The sequence below is a fragment of the Kryptolebias marmoratus genome, linkage group LG20, assembly GCF_001649575.2.
Source record: "Kryptolebias marmoratus isolate JLee-2015 linkage group LG20, ASM164957v2, whole genome shotgun sequence".
Classification (NCBI taxonomy): Eukaryota; Metazoa; Chordata; class Actinopteri; order Cyprinodontiformes; family Rivulidae; genus Kryptolebias; species Kryptolebias marmoratus.
The window spans coordinates 18,414,514-18,428,666 of NC_051449.1; the positions used below are offsets into that span (position 1 = coordinate 18,414,514).

Sequence of the window (14,153 nt, forward strand, 5' to 3'; positions counted from 1 at the left end):
AACATTAGTGAATATAATATACAGTAACCACATCCTTATTGATTTATACACAACCTAAACAGTGACACCACACTTTGTCACCTGAAATGCCACCAGAAAGTGTTGTACTGGAAAGTTCTGTCCAACTCTCATGCACAAACGTCCCTCCACGTAATTCACAAAGCCCTCTCAAAGTGAGCTTTGTGTCTCTGTCTTACCAGTCCTAGTGCAGTTTGTAAACATTTAAATGAGGTATTGTGCATGCATTTAATTGAAAACCTTCCCATATTTATGTCAGTAACTGCCAGGGCAGACAGTATCTGATTCTCTAAGCCCTGTGCAGTTTAGAAATATTAATTTAGTATTTTTTTTTAACCATCTATTTCAGTGATGATTGTCAGATGTTGTTGCATCTACAAATCAATTGTCAAAATAACAAAAACTCTCTTCCATCTGGTTTTTAAATTTATTAAGTGAAAAGAAAAGGAAGGAGTGATGATCAACAAAGGCCAAAATGCCACGAAAAGCTATAGAAATGCTGCTGTGAATGTAATTCCACAGTTTATTTACTTTATCTGTTACAATAAGAGCTGATGCTCACTGTGATAAAAAATTTTCTCTTTGTCATTTTGTGCAGAGAGAACACCTGCGTTCTGCTGCGTACCGAAGCAAAATGAGTACAAACTGCTATCACTGGCTAAATTTGATGGGTGTGTCTATGCAGACATAATTAGAGTTATTTGCCTCGTAAAAATGAGGCAAAATAGAAGAAATGGGGAGCAGATTTTGGAGAAAAACTGAAGCAGATAGGATTCAATAGAGAACCTAGACCTCACTTTATTGTGAGCCCAAAGAAATTATGGTGGGGGTTCTTTATAGTAGTAAAATGGAGAGATGTGAGTCGACTGTGATGCAACAATTGTGAACTCAGGTGAAGCCTAACTCTTCTACACATCACATTTCATCTGATTTGTTTAGTCTGTCTAAAAACTATAACACATCTTATAGGGGTTATTATTTACTGGATTATTTTGTGATGTTTTGTTTATTCGAAAGCTTCAGAGTGAGTGTGTGCAGCGGGTCCAGTGGGACAGGCGTCTGTTCAGGTGGAGGTTGTGCCTCTGCGACTGTCTGGCAGACAGACAGGAGCAGGCCAGATGTGGAGCGGAGCTCTGTGAAACAGATTAAACTACCGCAGCTGAGGAGAGCCAGGCTGAGCTGAGCAGCCTGCTGTCTGTGCTCCACATTACACTGCCCTCCTTTAGCTCTCCATCAGCTTAGCTGGGCAGCAGCAGCAGCAGCTGCTGCTCACAGCAAAGCAAAGATGTATTTTATTTTTAAATGGCGCTTTAAACACATAAAAAAATTATGAGAACAATGTTCAGAATTTAGCAGCAAATAAATCATTTTTCTCTCTTTAAGAAGTACAAGTATCACCCTTGCTTATCCTGGTGTTTCATGTTATGTTGACTCGTTGGAGCGTATGTTGTCTTCAAACAATAAGATAGGTAATGCTGATAATCTTGTGTCCAGCCCCTGCGATTGCTGGTTAATACAGGATTAGACTTGATACCATTTTATTGGATTGATCCTGCATCGCTGTCCTAATAATCCTGTGAAATATGTAGCCTTTAGAAAATGTGAAAATCTCATCAAAATTGGGAGAACATTCACAGGCAAGACATCAAGGTGAGCTAGACTTAACGAGATATAGGCAGAAAACAACTGCTTTGTTTCTGTGGAAACATGCACATAAAGCAATCAGCATCATCACAGCAGAAACTAAAAACATCTGTCTCTTTCCTGATGCACAGTTCTCTAAATGTTGTGTGTTGTATGTGGATGGCATGCACAGTTTCCACATCCAGTCTTATATACTAATATAGATACGGTGAAATTAAGAATTGTTTTGTAACACTTACCTTTTCCTTTTTAAGGAGAAAATTAGTCTGTCAGAGGGCAGCACGGTGGATCTGAGAAAACCTGGAGAAGAGGAGGATGATTTATTTGAGCTGACGGAAGACAGTATGGAGCCAGAGGATTGCTTCCCTAAATGTGAGTGTAATGTTTTTATAAAACTGCTCCTAAACTGTAATTTAGAAGCTGCTGCCCACTGTTGTGGGATTTTTTTTTCTTTCTTGTCACATTATTTGATATGAGCTTGTTTGTTCTGATCAGGGTGCCTGAAACACTGTCAGTGCTGCAGCATCGACACCAGCCAGGGTCTGGGTCAGGCCTGGTGGAGGCTGAGGAAGACCTGCTACCAGATCGTGGAGCACAGCTGGTTTGAAACATTTATCATCTTCATGATCCTGCTCAGCAGTGGGGCTCTGGTGAGGCTGCAAGTTCTCTTTAAGAGTTACCATCCACAAGATATCAGTAACACTTCTAGCTTCTGGTTGTTTTAGTTCTCACACCCCAGAATTTAGACAGACTATAGTAAAGAAATCAGCTAACGTATTGCCTGAATAAGTTAGAAAATTTATGAGTAGAAACTTATTAAAACAAAAACAACAACAACAACCCCATATATTCTTGTAATTCCTATATTTATAATATTGGCTTGTTTTTATGTTCACCTAGCTGCTGTGCTGTTTGTATTTATTTATATATTTTTTTCTGCAGGCGTTTGAAGATATTTACATAGAGAGGAGAAAAGTTATAAAGGTGGTTTTGGAATATGCTGACAAAGTCTTCTCCTACATCTTCGTCCTGGAGATGTTTCTTAAGTGGATTGCGTACGGCTTCAAGAAATATTTCACCAACTACTGGTGCTGGCTCGACTTTCTAATTGTAGACGTAAGTTAATATTTTACTACCTCTTGTGTTTTCAGCTACTAATAACATTGAATCTTCAGGCTGATCTGTAATTTGTCTCATTATATCAGCATATATATATATGTATATATATATATCTTATTTCTTGTGTTTCTGAAGCTTGGTGAGTCTGATATATTTTCTCAGTAAAGATCTAAATTGTTCATTTTCTTCTGGTTGAATATTACACAATAAATCTGCCTTTTGTTGCTTCAATTTAAACAGACTAAACAAAATTTTAGGGGACTCTTTTCAAAGTGTTTTTGTGGCAAAATATAGTCAGATGAACTAAAAGAAGTTCACCACTGCAAAAACTAATGCTAATTATAGTAAAATCCAGAAATGTTTATGGTAAATGGATGCAGATCTGTAGTGTATGGCCATCCGAATCGGCCAAGGCGTGCAGCCATCGGCCTGACCTGACCTCCTCTGATTTTACCTGCTGTTGCACAGATTTCCACAGACCGTGCTATTGTTAGGGTAAGTTGTAGTTGGCCAGTCCCAGATGAGTTTGGGATTTCAGATTGGACACTTGCATCTGCATCACAAAAAAGTTTGTGTTTCTTGACGTGTAATTTTTTCTTTTTGTTGTTGTTGTGATATTAAAAGCCACCGTCTGGTTTCCAAACAAATGCATTCAATTTAAAATATGGTGAAAAACAAAACAAGACTCAACAATCTTTCTTGGAATTAGTTGCTTCAGGACCTTGGCTTTTATATCAAAAACAAATGCAGTGCCATGTGCTCTGAGGCTTATCTACAGAAGATCTTATACACTAAACCTATAAAAATGCACCTAATGAACATTTTTACTCTTATTTTGCTCTGTAGGAATGTAACAGCTGAATTTATGTACAGTCTGTTATGTGTAAATTAAATCTATAAAAAAAATCTAAGTATTATACTTTTTATACCTTTTTTTGTCTATGAAAATGTCACTTTACCTTTTTTGCCTTTATTCTCTTTTACATATGTACTTTTGTGAAGCCTAAGCTGTCTATTATCCAAATAATAAAGTTTTAATATCTTCTTTAGATATATTGGACTGACACATCTTGAAATAGACTTTTATAAAGAAATGCAGGACATTGGGTTCATAAAGGCCTTAAATTGGTTTTAAATAATGTTCTGGATCAATTTAATTGGAAAACAAATTTGACAAAGACATAAAAGTTCTTTATAAAACTCACTCTATTTAATATATATACACATATTTATATGTATATATAGCTGGGCATGCATGTATGGATCCTGTTTGACCATATGTGCATACTTGTCTGTGTTTTGTCATCACCAATCATGACGAACTTCCTCTGTCTGTCATATCAAACCTTTTTCATTCATAGCTGTCATCAGAGGGTCATTCAACAGCAGGATACCATTCTGTCTTGTCTGTTTTGGTTGTAGAATAGAGTGGAAGTCTAAATTTGCTAAAAGACAATATTTAAAAAATAAAAAAAACTAAACGAAATCTAAACCTTCAAATTTATTGGGTGTGTTCCTAACTGTGGAATGTCCCAAAATACGCCTGAAAAATGCTAAACATGGCTTTTAAAATCTTTTAAAACTGTTTTTCCTTTTTCTTAGTATTTATTTGTGATGTTTTTATACTGTCCAGCTATTTTTCATAACTGCTTAAACAACACTGGCTTATGTATTTACAATGACCTTGTGTTCTGAAGTTCATAAAATTTTCCGTAATCCATTCAGGTGTCCCTGATAAGTCTGGTTGCAAGTTCACTGGGATATTCAGACTTCTCTGCCATCAAATCCCTGAGGACCCTGCGGGCTTTGAGACCACTCAGAGCTCTGTCCAGATTTGAGGGCATGAGGGTGAGAAATTAGTTTACATTTTTCTTATGTAATCAGTTGTGTTATTGAGTTTGAGTCGAACTGTGCAGGATGTGTTTCTTGTTTTTCTCTCTTCAGGTGGTTGTGAACGCTCTTATAGGAGCCATCCCTTCCATTATGAATGTGCTGCTCGTGTGTCTCATCTTCTGGCTCATCTTCAGCATCATGGGAGTCAACCTGTTCGCCGGCAAGTTTGGGAAGTGTGTGAACAAAACGGGCTTCATCCACAGCGTCTCTGTGGTCAACAACAAGTCTGACTGTCTCGCCATGAATGACACTCAGTTCTTCTGGACAAAGGTCAAGGTCAACTTTGACAATGTTGGACTCGGCTACCTTTCCCTCCTGCAAGTGGTAGGTTTTCCTGTGCTGAAAAAAAGGTTTTTTTTCCCTCTCAAATGGAAATGTTTATTAAACAAATTGTTGCTGCCAGGAACCATCTTTGCAATGAAAAGAGTTTGTTCAGCAGACATGATTTCTTATCACTTATTGACTGAATCCCATTCTCTAGTGCTACCCCAAACCCCTGGCCCCTAATTTGAAGTTGCAAAGAGTAAGAGTTAGTATGTTCCACTGCAAAATGGGACACATCTTTAAAAAACAATCATCAATTGCCTTTGATTCCTTGTATGTAAACTGACATGATTTCAGTATGCTCATTGCCAGGATCTAGAGTTATGTGTTTGTTTTGTGAAATGGGACTCAGCCGTTGTCTCCTGACCAAATTTCTTTAAGTCTACAAGTTCAACAGTTTTGAACTCAGAATATAGCTGTTTTTTGTGCTTGTTGTTGTTGTTTTTTCTGTTATGTAAACTCATGTACTATGTTGATGGAATAATGTGCTGTGATGATTTTGTAAGATTGTGCTGTCTTATCTTTTAGGCAACATTTAAAGGATGGATGGAAATAATGAATGCAGCTGTTGATTCAAGAGGAGTAAGTATGGTCAATCTGTCACTGGATTCTACATCAGGAGTGTTTTTTTAGAACTTAACTAAATGATAAAAAAAAAAATATTTTCAGGTGGAGGAACAACCCAGCCGAGAAATTAATCTCTACATGTACCTCTACTTTGTTGTCTTCATCATATTTGGCTCCTTCTTTACCCTCAACCTTTTCATCGGTGTGATCATTGACAATTTCAACCAGCAGAAAAGAAAGATAAGTATTTACTGTGAACAGGTCTGAATCACTTGATGTTTCCAAAATATTCTTAGCATTTTTTGGAATCTGGAAGAGAAGTCTTAAATTATGCAATAATACTTGGTAAATCAGTTCGTAGAGAAAACATGTATTTTTTTAAATAAAGATTTCTGCACTTACTAATGTAATTTCTCTTTTGCTTTTATAATTAGGTGGACAGGATATCTTTATGACTGAAGAACAGAAAAAGTATTATAATGCTATGAAAAAGCTGGGAACTAAGAAACCTCAAAAGCCAATACCGAGACCTGCGGTAAAGTAAAACAAATCACAAATGTAGCACATTTTGAGATAATGACATGTATGTACAGTGTGTTTAAAATGCATTAGTTGTATATTTGTGTTAATGCCACATATCATCATATATGCAAACACTATTTTTAATAAATGAAGTCTTTAAATTGAAGACTTTCCAAAGATATTTTTGTAATATTATGGTATATTTGTATGTGTTTATCTTAGAATATTCTGCAAGCTTTCTTCTTTGATCTGGTGTCCAAGCAAGCCTTCGACATCATGATCATGATGCTCATCATAGTCAACATGGTGACCATGATGGTGGAAACCGATGAGCAGTCGGAGCGAATGGAGTTCATTCTCAACATGATCAACCTGGTTTTCATTGTCATCTTCACCACCGAATGCCTGATCAAGATCTTCGCCCTTCGATGTTATTTCTTCACCGTGGCTTGGAACATTTTTGACTTTGTGGTGATCATTCTCTCTATAGTGGGTAAGAATCGACACACACGCAAAAATTAACAACAATAATAATAATTTAGTTATTTTATTTAATTTATTTTGTCCAAGATTTGTTTTATAGTAGTTACTGCATTCCTACATAATGACTATCGTCCTCCATCATTTTAAAATTGAACTAACATTTTCAGGCCTTTGAAAAACTGATTGTATCCAGTTGGTTAATGAGACCTCTTTGTGGAAATTTACCAGTCAAACCAAAAGGCCAGAAGGAAACTAAGTTCACCTAAAAAATTTGTATCAGTTCTAAACCACAACCAAACCTTTTCATGATGAATATTTGGAACAATTATCATGAAGCTTTTAACTACTGATTCACTGTAAATAAGAAAAGAAATAAATGCTGCTGAATTCATTTGCAGTGTGACAAATTTGTTTTTGTCTGGCTTTCTTTTAATTTCAGGGATTGTTCTCGCTGACATAATTGAGAAGTACTTTGTGTCTCCAACCCTGTTTCGAGTCATCAGACTGGCAAGGATAGGACGTGTACTTCGACTTATACGTGCAGCCAAAGGAATACGGACTTTACTGTTTGCCTTAATGATGTCCATGCCAGCACTGTTCAACATTGGCCTCCTGCTTTTTCTCGTCATGTTCATCTACGCTATCTTTGGCATGGCGAACTTTGCCTACGTGAAAAAGCAAGATGGGATTGATGACATGTTCAACTTTGAGACCTTTGGGAACAGTATAATCTGCCTTTTTCAGATCAGCACCTCAGCAGGCTGGGACAACCTCCTGAGCCCTATAATGTCCAACTCCCCAGAGGAGTGTGATGTTAACTTTATTAATACTGGCACCAATACTCGAGGAAACTGTGGTAACCCATCTGTGGGCATAGCTTTCTTTGTCAGCTACATCATCATTTCCTTCCTCATTGTGGTAAATATGTACATAGCTATCATTCTGGAGAACTTCAGCGTTGCCACAGAGGAGAGCACAGAACCCCTGAGCGAGGATGACTTTGAAATGTTTTATGAGGTTTGGGAGAAGTTTGACTCCGAGGCCACACAGTTCATAGAGTTTTCAAAGCTGGAAAGGTTTGCAGACGCTCTGTCGGAGCCGCTGCGTATTGCAAAACCCAACAAGATCCATCTGATTTCTATGGACCTTCCTATGGTCAGTGGGGACAGGATCCACTGCCTGGACATCTTGTTTGCCTTCACAAAGCGTGTGCTGGGAGAGTCGGGTGATATGGACACCCTCAAACAGCAAATGGAGGAGAAGTTTATGACGACTAATCCCTCCAAAGTTTCCCACGAGCCCATCACGTCCACGCTGCGCCGCAAAATGGAGGAGGTAGCTGCAATCATCATCCAGAGGTGTTACAGGAGGCATCTGGTGCGCCGGCAAGTGAAGCAGGCATCATACCTTTACAGACAAATAAACTATGAAGCTGTGGTGGATGTGGAGAATGCTCCGGAGACGGAGGGGCTGATAGCCTCCATGATAGAGCACTATGGGCTAGTGGGGGTCCAGATTGAACAGACAACAGAGGACAGGTTATTGTCCTCAGCACCATCTTATGATACCACGACCTGGGAAACCTTTCTGAGCCCCCCTGATCCGGGCAGATCAATATCTAGAGGCTCTGAACCCCAGGAGCCAAGTGAAAACTACGAGGAAACTTTCCTTTGAAACGATCAAATTATCTTCATCTGTTTTGTTTACAGATTTTAGAGAGTACTGATGAAAATAAATTGTAGTCAAACCATTTTTTTATTATTTTATAAACTGCAAAGTAAGCATGCAATATTTTTCAGTAGCAGCCTCTGTCTCAGTAGAATAACAGTGGTGCATAGATATATGTTTCATAATGACTATATGTTCTGTAGTCATAACCTTGAAGAGAGTATGTGGAGGTTGTAAGGTTAAACTTGTCCTCACATCATCATATGAACTCAATACTAATCTCTGAATAAGGACATCACAAAAAAATGAGGTAATCTGTCAGCATTTTATTCTGCTTACATTGTTCCTTAAAGCTTCTCTGCCAATTTGAAGTGTCTGTATTTTTGTATAATAAGAGCCTGAACAGCAATGGAAATAAAACTATATATGCCAATAATTGAATATAATGCACAAGCACTAGCAAACATTAATTATATGTAGGCATAAAAATCATTGGTTTTCTGGTAACTATTAATCAAATAGTTTGACAGCTTGAGCTCTGAGTTGTTACTGGTTTTCTTCACGTGATCTGATTGTTATGTTATGTCTTTTCATGACGTTTCTTTAGGGTTAAGGTCAGCACTTTAAAATTATCACCTCGAAAAAAATTACTTTATGCTTTGACCCAATGATATCAGTATTACAGTGTTTTATAGATGGGATAAGGTTTATATAATAGAGTTTTATAATAACCTGAAGCTTCAGACAAACAAAAAACACTTTTATTAATAAATTATTCAGCTTAAATTTTAGTAAATCTTAGCCCTTTAATTAAAAAAATTAGATTTTGATCTAAATGTTTAAAAAACTAAATGGCTTTATTTTTGAATTAGCTGACAGTCTTACATAAGACTGAATAATTTTCCTCAATATGGAGTAAATTGTCCAAATTTACAAAGCACCTTTAAACCTTGTTTAGGTCCCACAAAGTGCTTTACAATCCGTCTCATTTAGACAGCCAAGCATCTCAACATGTTTTTGACTTTAACTGTCATCTTGTTTGGTTTCAGAAGAAGCTGGTGTCGTATCCACAGGGAAATGCAAAGAACTTTGAACAAACTTACGATCATCACTATACCAACTAAATAGATGAGTTGTGACAGGAAACCTTTGGAAATATTACGTTCCTATTTATAACTTTGAAGTAAGTGCTATGAAGGAATTTTCAGATCTTTACATAAGTGTAGAAAGTAGCTATCCTGCAGTTTCTGACAAAGTTCAGACTAAAAACAGTGCTGTTAGTTATAGGAAACTAGCTTGTGGACTACCTAAAATATTTTTAACAGCGGCCATTAGTTGAATATAGTATAGTTTATATTATTTTTTACAAAAACAATTAAAAAGCAGTCATTTTAAAAATGTGTCTAAGCCAAGAAAGTTCTAAAAGACAGACACATTGCTAAAAAAAAATAGAAATAACCCTAAAAGTTAACAAAGACTTTTTTATTTATAAATAATGACTCAAAATGGTTTTCAATGTTTGCAGCTTTTCTTTTGCAAAGCTAAAAGCAAGTTGGAAACGTTTATAAAATGTATTTTATTAATATTAAGGATTCACATTATGTTTTTTTTCTGATAATCAAACTAAACTTATAGGGATAATGTTTAAATTCCTGTTGTGATGAAGCAGAGTTAAAGTCCCTTGGAAAAATAAATACATTCATATTTATTTTTATACAACATTTCTGAATCATATTCTTCAAGCTACACTCATGAAATTAGCCACAACCAGGCCAAATTATTCTTTATCTCCGAGATGTTACTTTTGCCAGTCTTTAGTTTTACAATCAAAACAAATATATTTTGCACATCTAATTTATTTTAAACCAGATTCAGATAGAAAGATGAATGAATCCCAAAGTAACAGACCAAACTTACACCCTTGAACCTGCAAAGAACATTTATTGCTGCTTTTTAAAAATTCACTTTGAAGCATTTTTGGTTGACATGATGAGCTAACAATAATATTATGCATAGGCTACATAATTTTTAAACCTGGTGACAAATCTGCACATTTTGATGTTCTTAAGAGGTTTATTTTTATTTTTCTAGAAATATGTATTCATGAATACACAAATGTTTTGAATTAATTAATTTATACCAGTAGACTACATACATTTAACTAATACTGGGAGTCAACAAATATTTTCTAGTGGATATTTATGTTTTGTTAAAATAATTTCAACCAAAGCTGCTATTCTTTTTTTTTTTTCAGAAAACATTAGAATTTAAAGACAAACAGACCTATATGTAATCGTAAATAATTTATATTAATAAATAACAAGAAAGGATGAACTAGGTATTTTAAGGTTTAAATTTTTTATGAGTAACAGATTTCTTGGACTTGTTTTTTTTTTTGTATGCACCTTAGGCAGATCAAACTTATTTAGGCAGAAAGTTTGCTTTTTATACATAAATGAGTGTAAATAATTGTTTGTTACTTTCATAGGAACATAAAAAGTAAAGCAGTTCTTATAACTAATTAACATCACAAGTTTTAGTCACACAAAACAACCTTTCCAGTTAATCTGCAACGTCATATTAGAAGTTAAACTTGTGTGTCACTTATAAAGAAAAGGGCTGTGTGCTAATAATCCCTAATTTATGTGCCTGACTTTAATTGTTGTCCACACACTTCTCTGAATCCCTGCAGACCATTTAATTTGATCGGGTGGGTGTGAACTGGAGGAGCATGAATGCACTGAAAGCACAATTTTGTCACCGAGTCTGTAAAGAGCTGATTTTTACCTACTTTTTGTAATGTATTTATATTAAAAGGCCACTTCAGTGACTCTTTTGATGGCCAAGGCATGATCAAATTATCTAAATAGTTCATTTTTATATGAAAGACTTTCCTTGAGTACATGATTATCTGTATTGCATGAAGGGAAAACAGTTCATGGATTGTTTTATTAAATTGTAATAAAACTCTTTTTTTCCATATTTGTGGGTTTCCCTGTCAGCGCAGTGAATCATACTGTATTTTGGTTTATCGATAAGAAATGCTTTTACTGATGTCATGGGAAAACAATAAGTGATGTGACGGGGAAAAATACGACTTCATGATTTATCAACATAATATCAAGCAAAGAATCCCATGGACTGAGACAGTTCCTCGTGAAAAATGCAAAAACTGTTTGCTGAAAAGTCAGTGAGTGCAGTCACATTAATGAACACATTAAGACTCTGGTTTTAAGACAGCGGCTGTCCACGCTGGTCTTGGCCCTGTTAGAACTAGCCATTAGCTTGTCGGTGTCACAGAAATAAACTGTGTTTCTCCAAACTGAGGTTATTCAAAGAGATATCTGAATCTGGTAAGATGTTTATTGTTCATAATCAAATTCATTTGAAGCTTACATTTCTTTATAATACCTCCTTTAAAAAAAACCTCCTTAATAAATTATTTTAATTTTTTTTTAATAGGCAGCTCACACGCTTGTACAAACATGCAAACAAAAGAAGACAAAGTTGTTGCTGATTCCTTTTCTTTCTTTCTTTCTTTCTTTCTTTCTTTCTTTCTTTCTTTCTTTCTTTCTTTCTTTCTTTCTTTCTTTCTTCCTTCTGTGATTAGCTGTGAATACAGATTTATATTTTGGGGTTTTCTGTTCAAAAAATGATCACGGGTGCCAATTTGGATTTAGCTCCAAAGAGATTTCCTCTCTCTGGTTGTGAGGGTGGTCAAATCCAACGCTGACCAGCTGGGATAGAAGGATAATCTGTAAGTTAAAAAAAAAAAAAAAACATCACTTCTTTTAATTATACACGCACACACAAATACACACATTCTGTCTTTTTCTCCCAACCAGCCCCTGTCTCTTACACACACATGTAAAGTAACATTAACATTAGGAATTTTTACAAAAATGGTTAACATTCACCATCCATTCTTATAATTACTCTGAATTACATTTGGATTTGTCCATAAAGTGCCAGAAAAATGTGATTTTACTGAATGTGACTTGGTAATTGATCAGATTTTTAAGCATTTGAACATGTGGTGGAGATTAAAGCTTCATCACTAAGAGACAACATTTTCAAAACGATTAAAAAGGCACTATGACTAATTACAAAACGCATTCACATGCAGGAAAACACAGCAATGTCACTGTGATGCAGACTAAGCTAACAGAAGATGTTTGTTAAAAGTCAAAGTGTGGCATGTATTCAACAGTACTGAATAATATATACTGCACTCAACAAGAATAACCTTAAATTTAATCTTACGCCTCACATTGCTTCAGCATCATTAGCCTAGGAAATCAGATGGAGAGGAAACCAGTTTACATTAGAAAGTTTATTTTGTTTTGTATGTACAGTAAATAATTCAACAGAAGCTTTTACTTTTACATACATATCTAAACAATTAAGACAAAAAATAAAAGTAAATCTCTTTCTGGCCATTTAAAAGTTATCATGCATCAGGGCAATAAAAACATTGGAGGTTTTACAATGGTGAAAAAAAGCTCTCAATCTAACTCTGTTCTAACTCTCACCTCATGAGATGCGGATAATGACAAAAATATCACACATATAAACATCGGACTGAGTGTCTTTCAGAGTATTTCTTGGCTCAGCTCTCGAGACAGGGTGATAAGCATAGAGTACTGCCTCTCAGGTGGTTCAGGAATCTGATAAAATGACTTCTGATCGTTTGAAAGTATTTTGAGTATGTCCTACTGGGAGGAGAACCTGGAACATAGTTCAAATTCACTGGAAGGATTATGTCTCCTTTCTGACCTGGGAATGTCTCAGGATCCCCCAGGAGGGGCTGCAGTGTTGCTGGAGAGAGGGATATCTGGGTCCTGTTGCCTCAGTGATGTGGAGATGGATGGATGAACACTGGATGAATCAAATTATAATTTTGGTTGTTCCAAAGGTCTTATTTTGGTTCATATTGGTTCTTTTTTTATTGTACTTAAATTACAGTGCAAAGTGAGGTCTTTAAATTTTGAGAGATAACTCTTTAATTTATTTGAAACCTTGAGTCTGAAGGGAGGGTCCTGGGACAACCACTCCTGGGAAGTTTGGCAGCTGTTTTGATGTTTTCTACTGTAAATAATCTGGTATTTGTATCAATCCCTTCTTTGAGCCTCTAAAACTCCTGCTTTTCTAGATCTGCTCACACTTGCTAATGAACTGTTTATCAAAAAATATCTGATAACCAAAAATCACTTGGATGGGTTCTGAATTTCTATGGAAACAGTAGAGACATTTTTGTTAAATAAACTGTGACAGAGTGATGTCATGCATTGTTATCCATGTAAGGTAGAAAAAGGAAAACAAATTGACAGAAAAAGACAAAAATAGAAAAAAGAACTGGAACCCATCCAACCTATCATTGTCAAAGCTAAAACGCCAGTCACCATTTTCCCTCCTTTGTCTGGAAATTACATGACATTTTCTCAAATTAGAAAGATTTTTTTAAATAAATAGATTTTTTTTATTGATAAATTGGTTTAGAACTACCATTCAGTGATCTGAGCACTTTTCTGTATATAAAATCTACCAGCTATATTTTACTGACACTGAATTAAGTCACAGTTGGCCTGGTAAATGTGGCTCCAAGGTACTGAGGATGACCCCATCAAAAGGGTGGGGAATTTAATAACTAAAAAAGAGGATATAGCCTTTTAGGTACAAGCTCTCTTCTGCCAGTCAGCATGCACTACAGAGATTTACTTAGTCATGGTGGCTAACAGTGTCCAGATGGCCTGATGAAGCACTATCTAATTACTTCTCCTATGAATCCTCTGTTACAGATAAGTACTTACTGGGCCATCACTCTTTCATTTCCTTCACTGCCCCCGCGTGAGCACTCACGCATTTACAGATCGGTCTAAAGTTGTGTCTGGGTTCTGAATAAAACTATAAGAGGG

The 14,153-nt window shown here is 35.9% G+C and overlaps 1 protein-coding gene across 1 annotated transcript in view; it reads left to right on the plus strand.

Annotated features, from left to right (window-relative positions):
* Positions 1 to 11,172, plus strand: part of LOC108238657 (sodium channel protein type 4 subunit alpha B) — a 43,306-nt gene extending 32,134 nt beyond the window's left edge. The window contains exons 18-27 of the mRNA XM_017420899.3: positions 1,917 to 2,034; positions 2,158 to 2,312; positions 2,605 to 2,778; positions 4,507 to 4,629; positions 4,726 to 4,998; positions 5,527 to 5,580; positions 5,668 to 5,809; positions 6,000 to 6,100; positions 6,310 to 6,580; positions 7,010 to 11,172. Of these exons, the coding sequence (XP_017276388.1) occupies positions 1,917 to 2,034; positions 2,158 to 2,312; positions 2,605 to 2,778; positions 4,507 to 4,629; positions 4,726 to 4,998; positions 5,527 to 5,580; positions 5,668 to 5,809; positions 6,000 to 6,100; positions 6,310 to 6,580; positions 7,010 to 8,244 (2,646 nt within the window). The 3' untranslated portion in view covers positions 8,245 to 11,172. The remainder of the gene's footprint in view (positions 1 to 1,916; positions 2,035 to 2,157; positions 2,313 to 2,604; positions 2,779 to 4,506; positions 4,630 to 4,725; positions 4,999 to 5,526; positions 5,581 to 5,667; positions 5,810 to 5,999; positions 6,101 to 6,309; positions 6,581 to 7,009) is intronic.
* Positions 11,173 to 14,153: the final 2,981 nt, after the last annotated feature.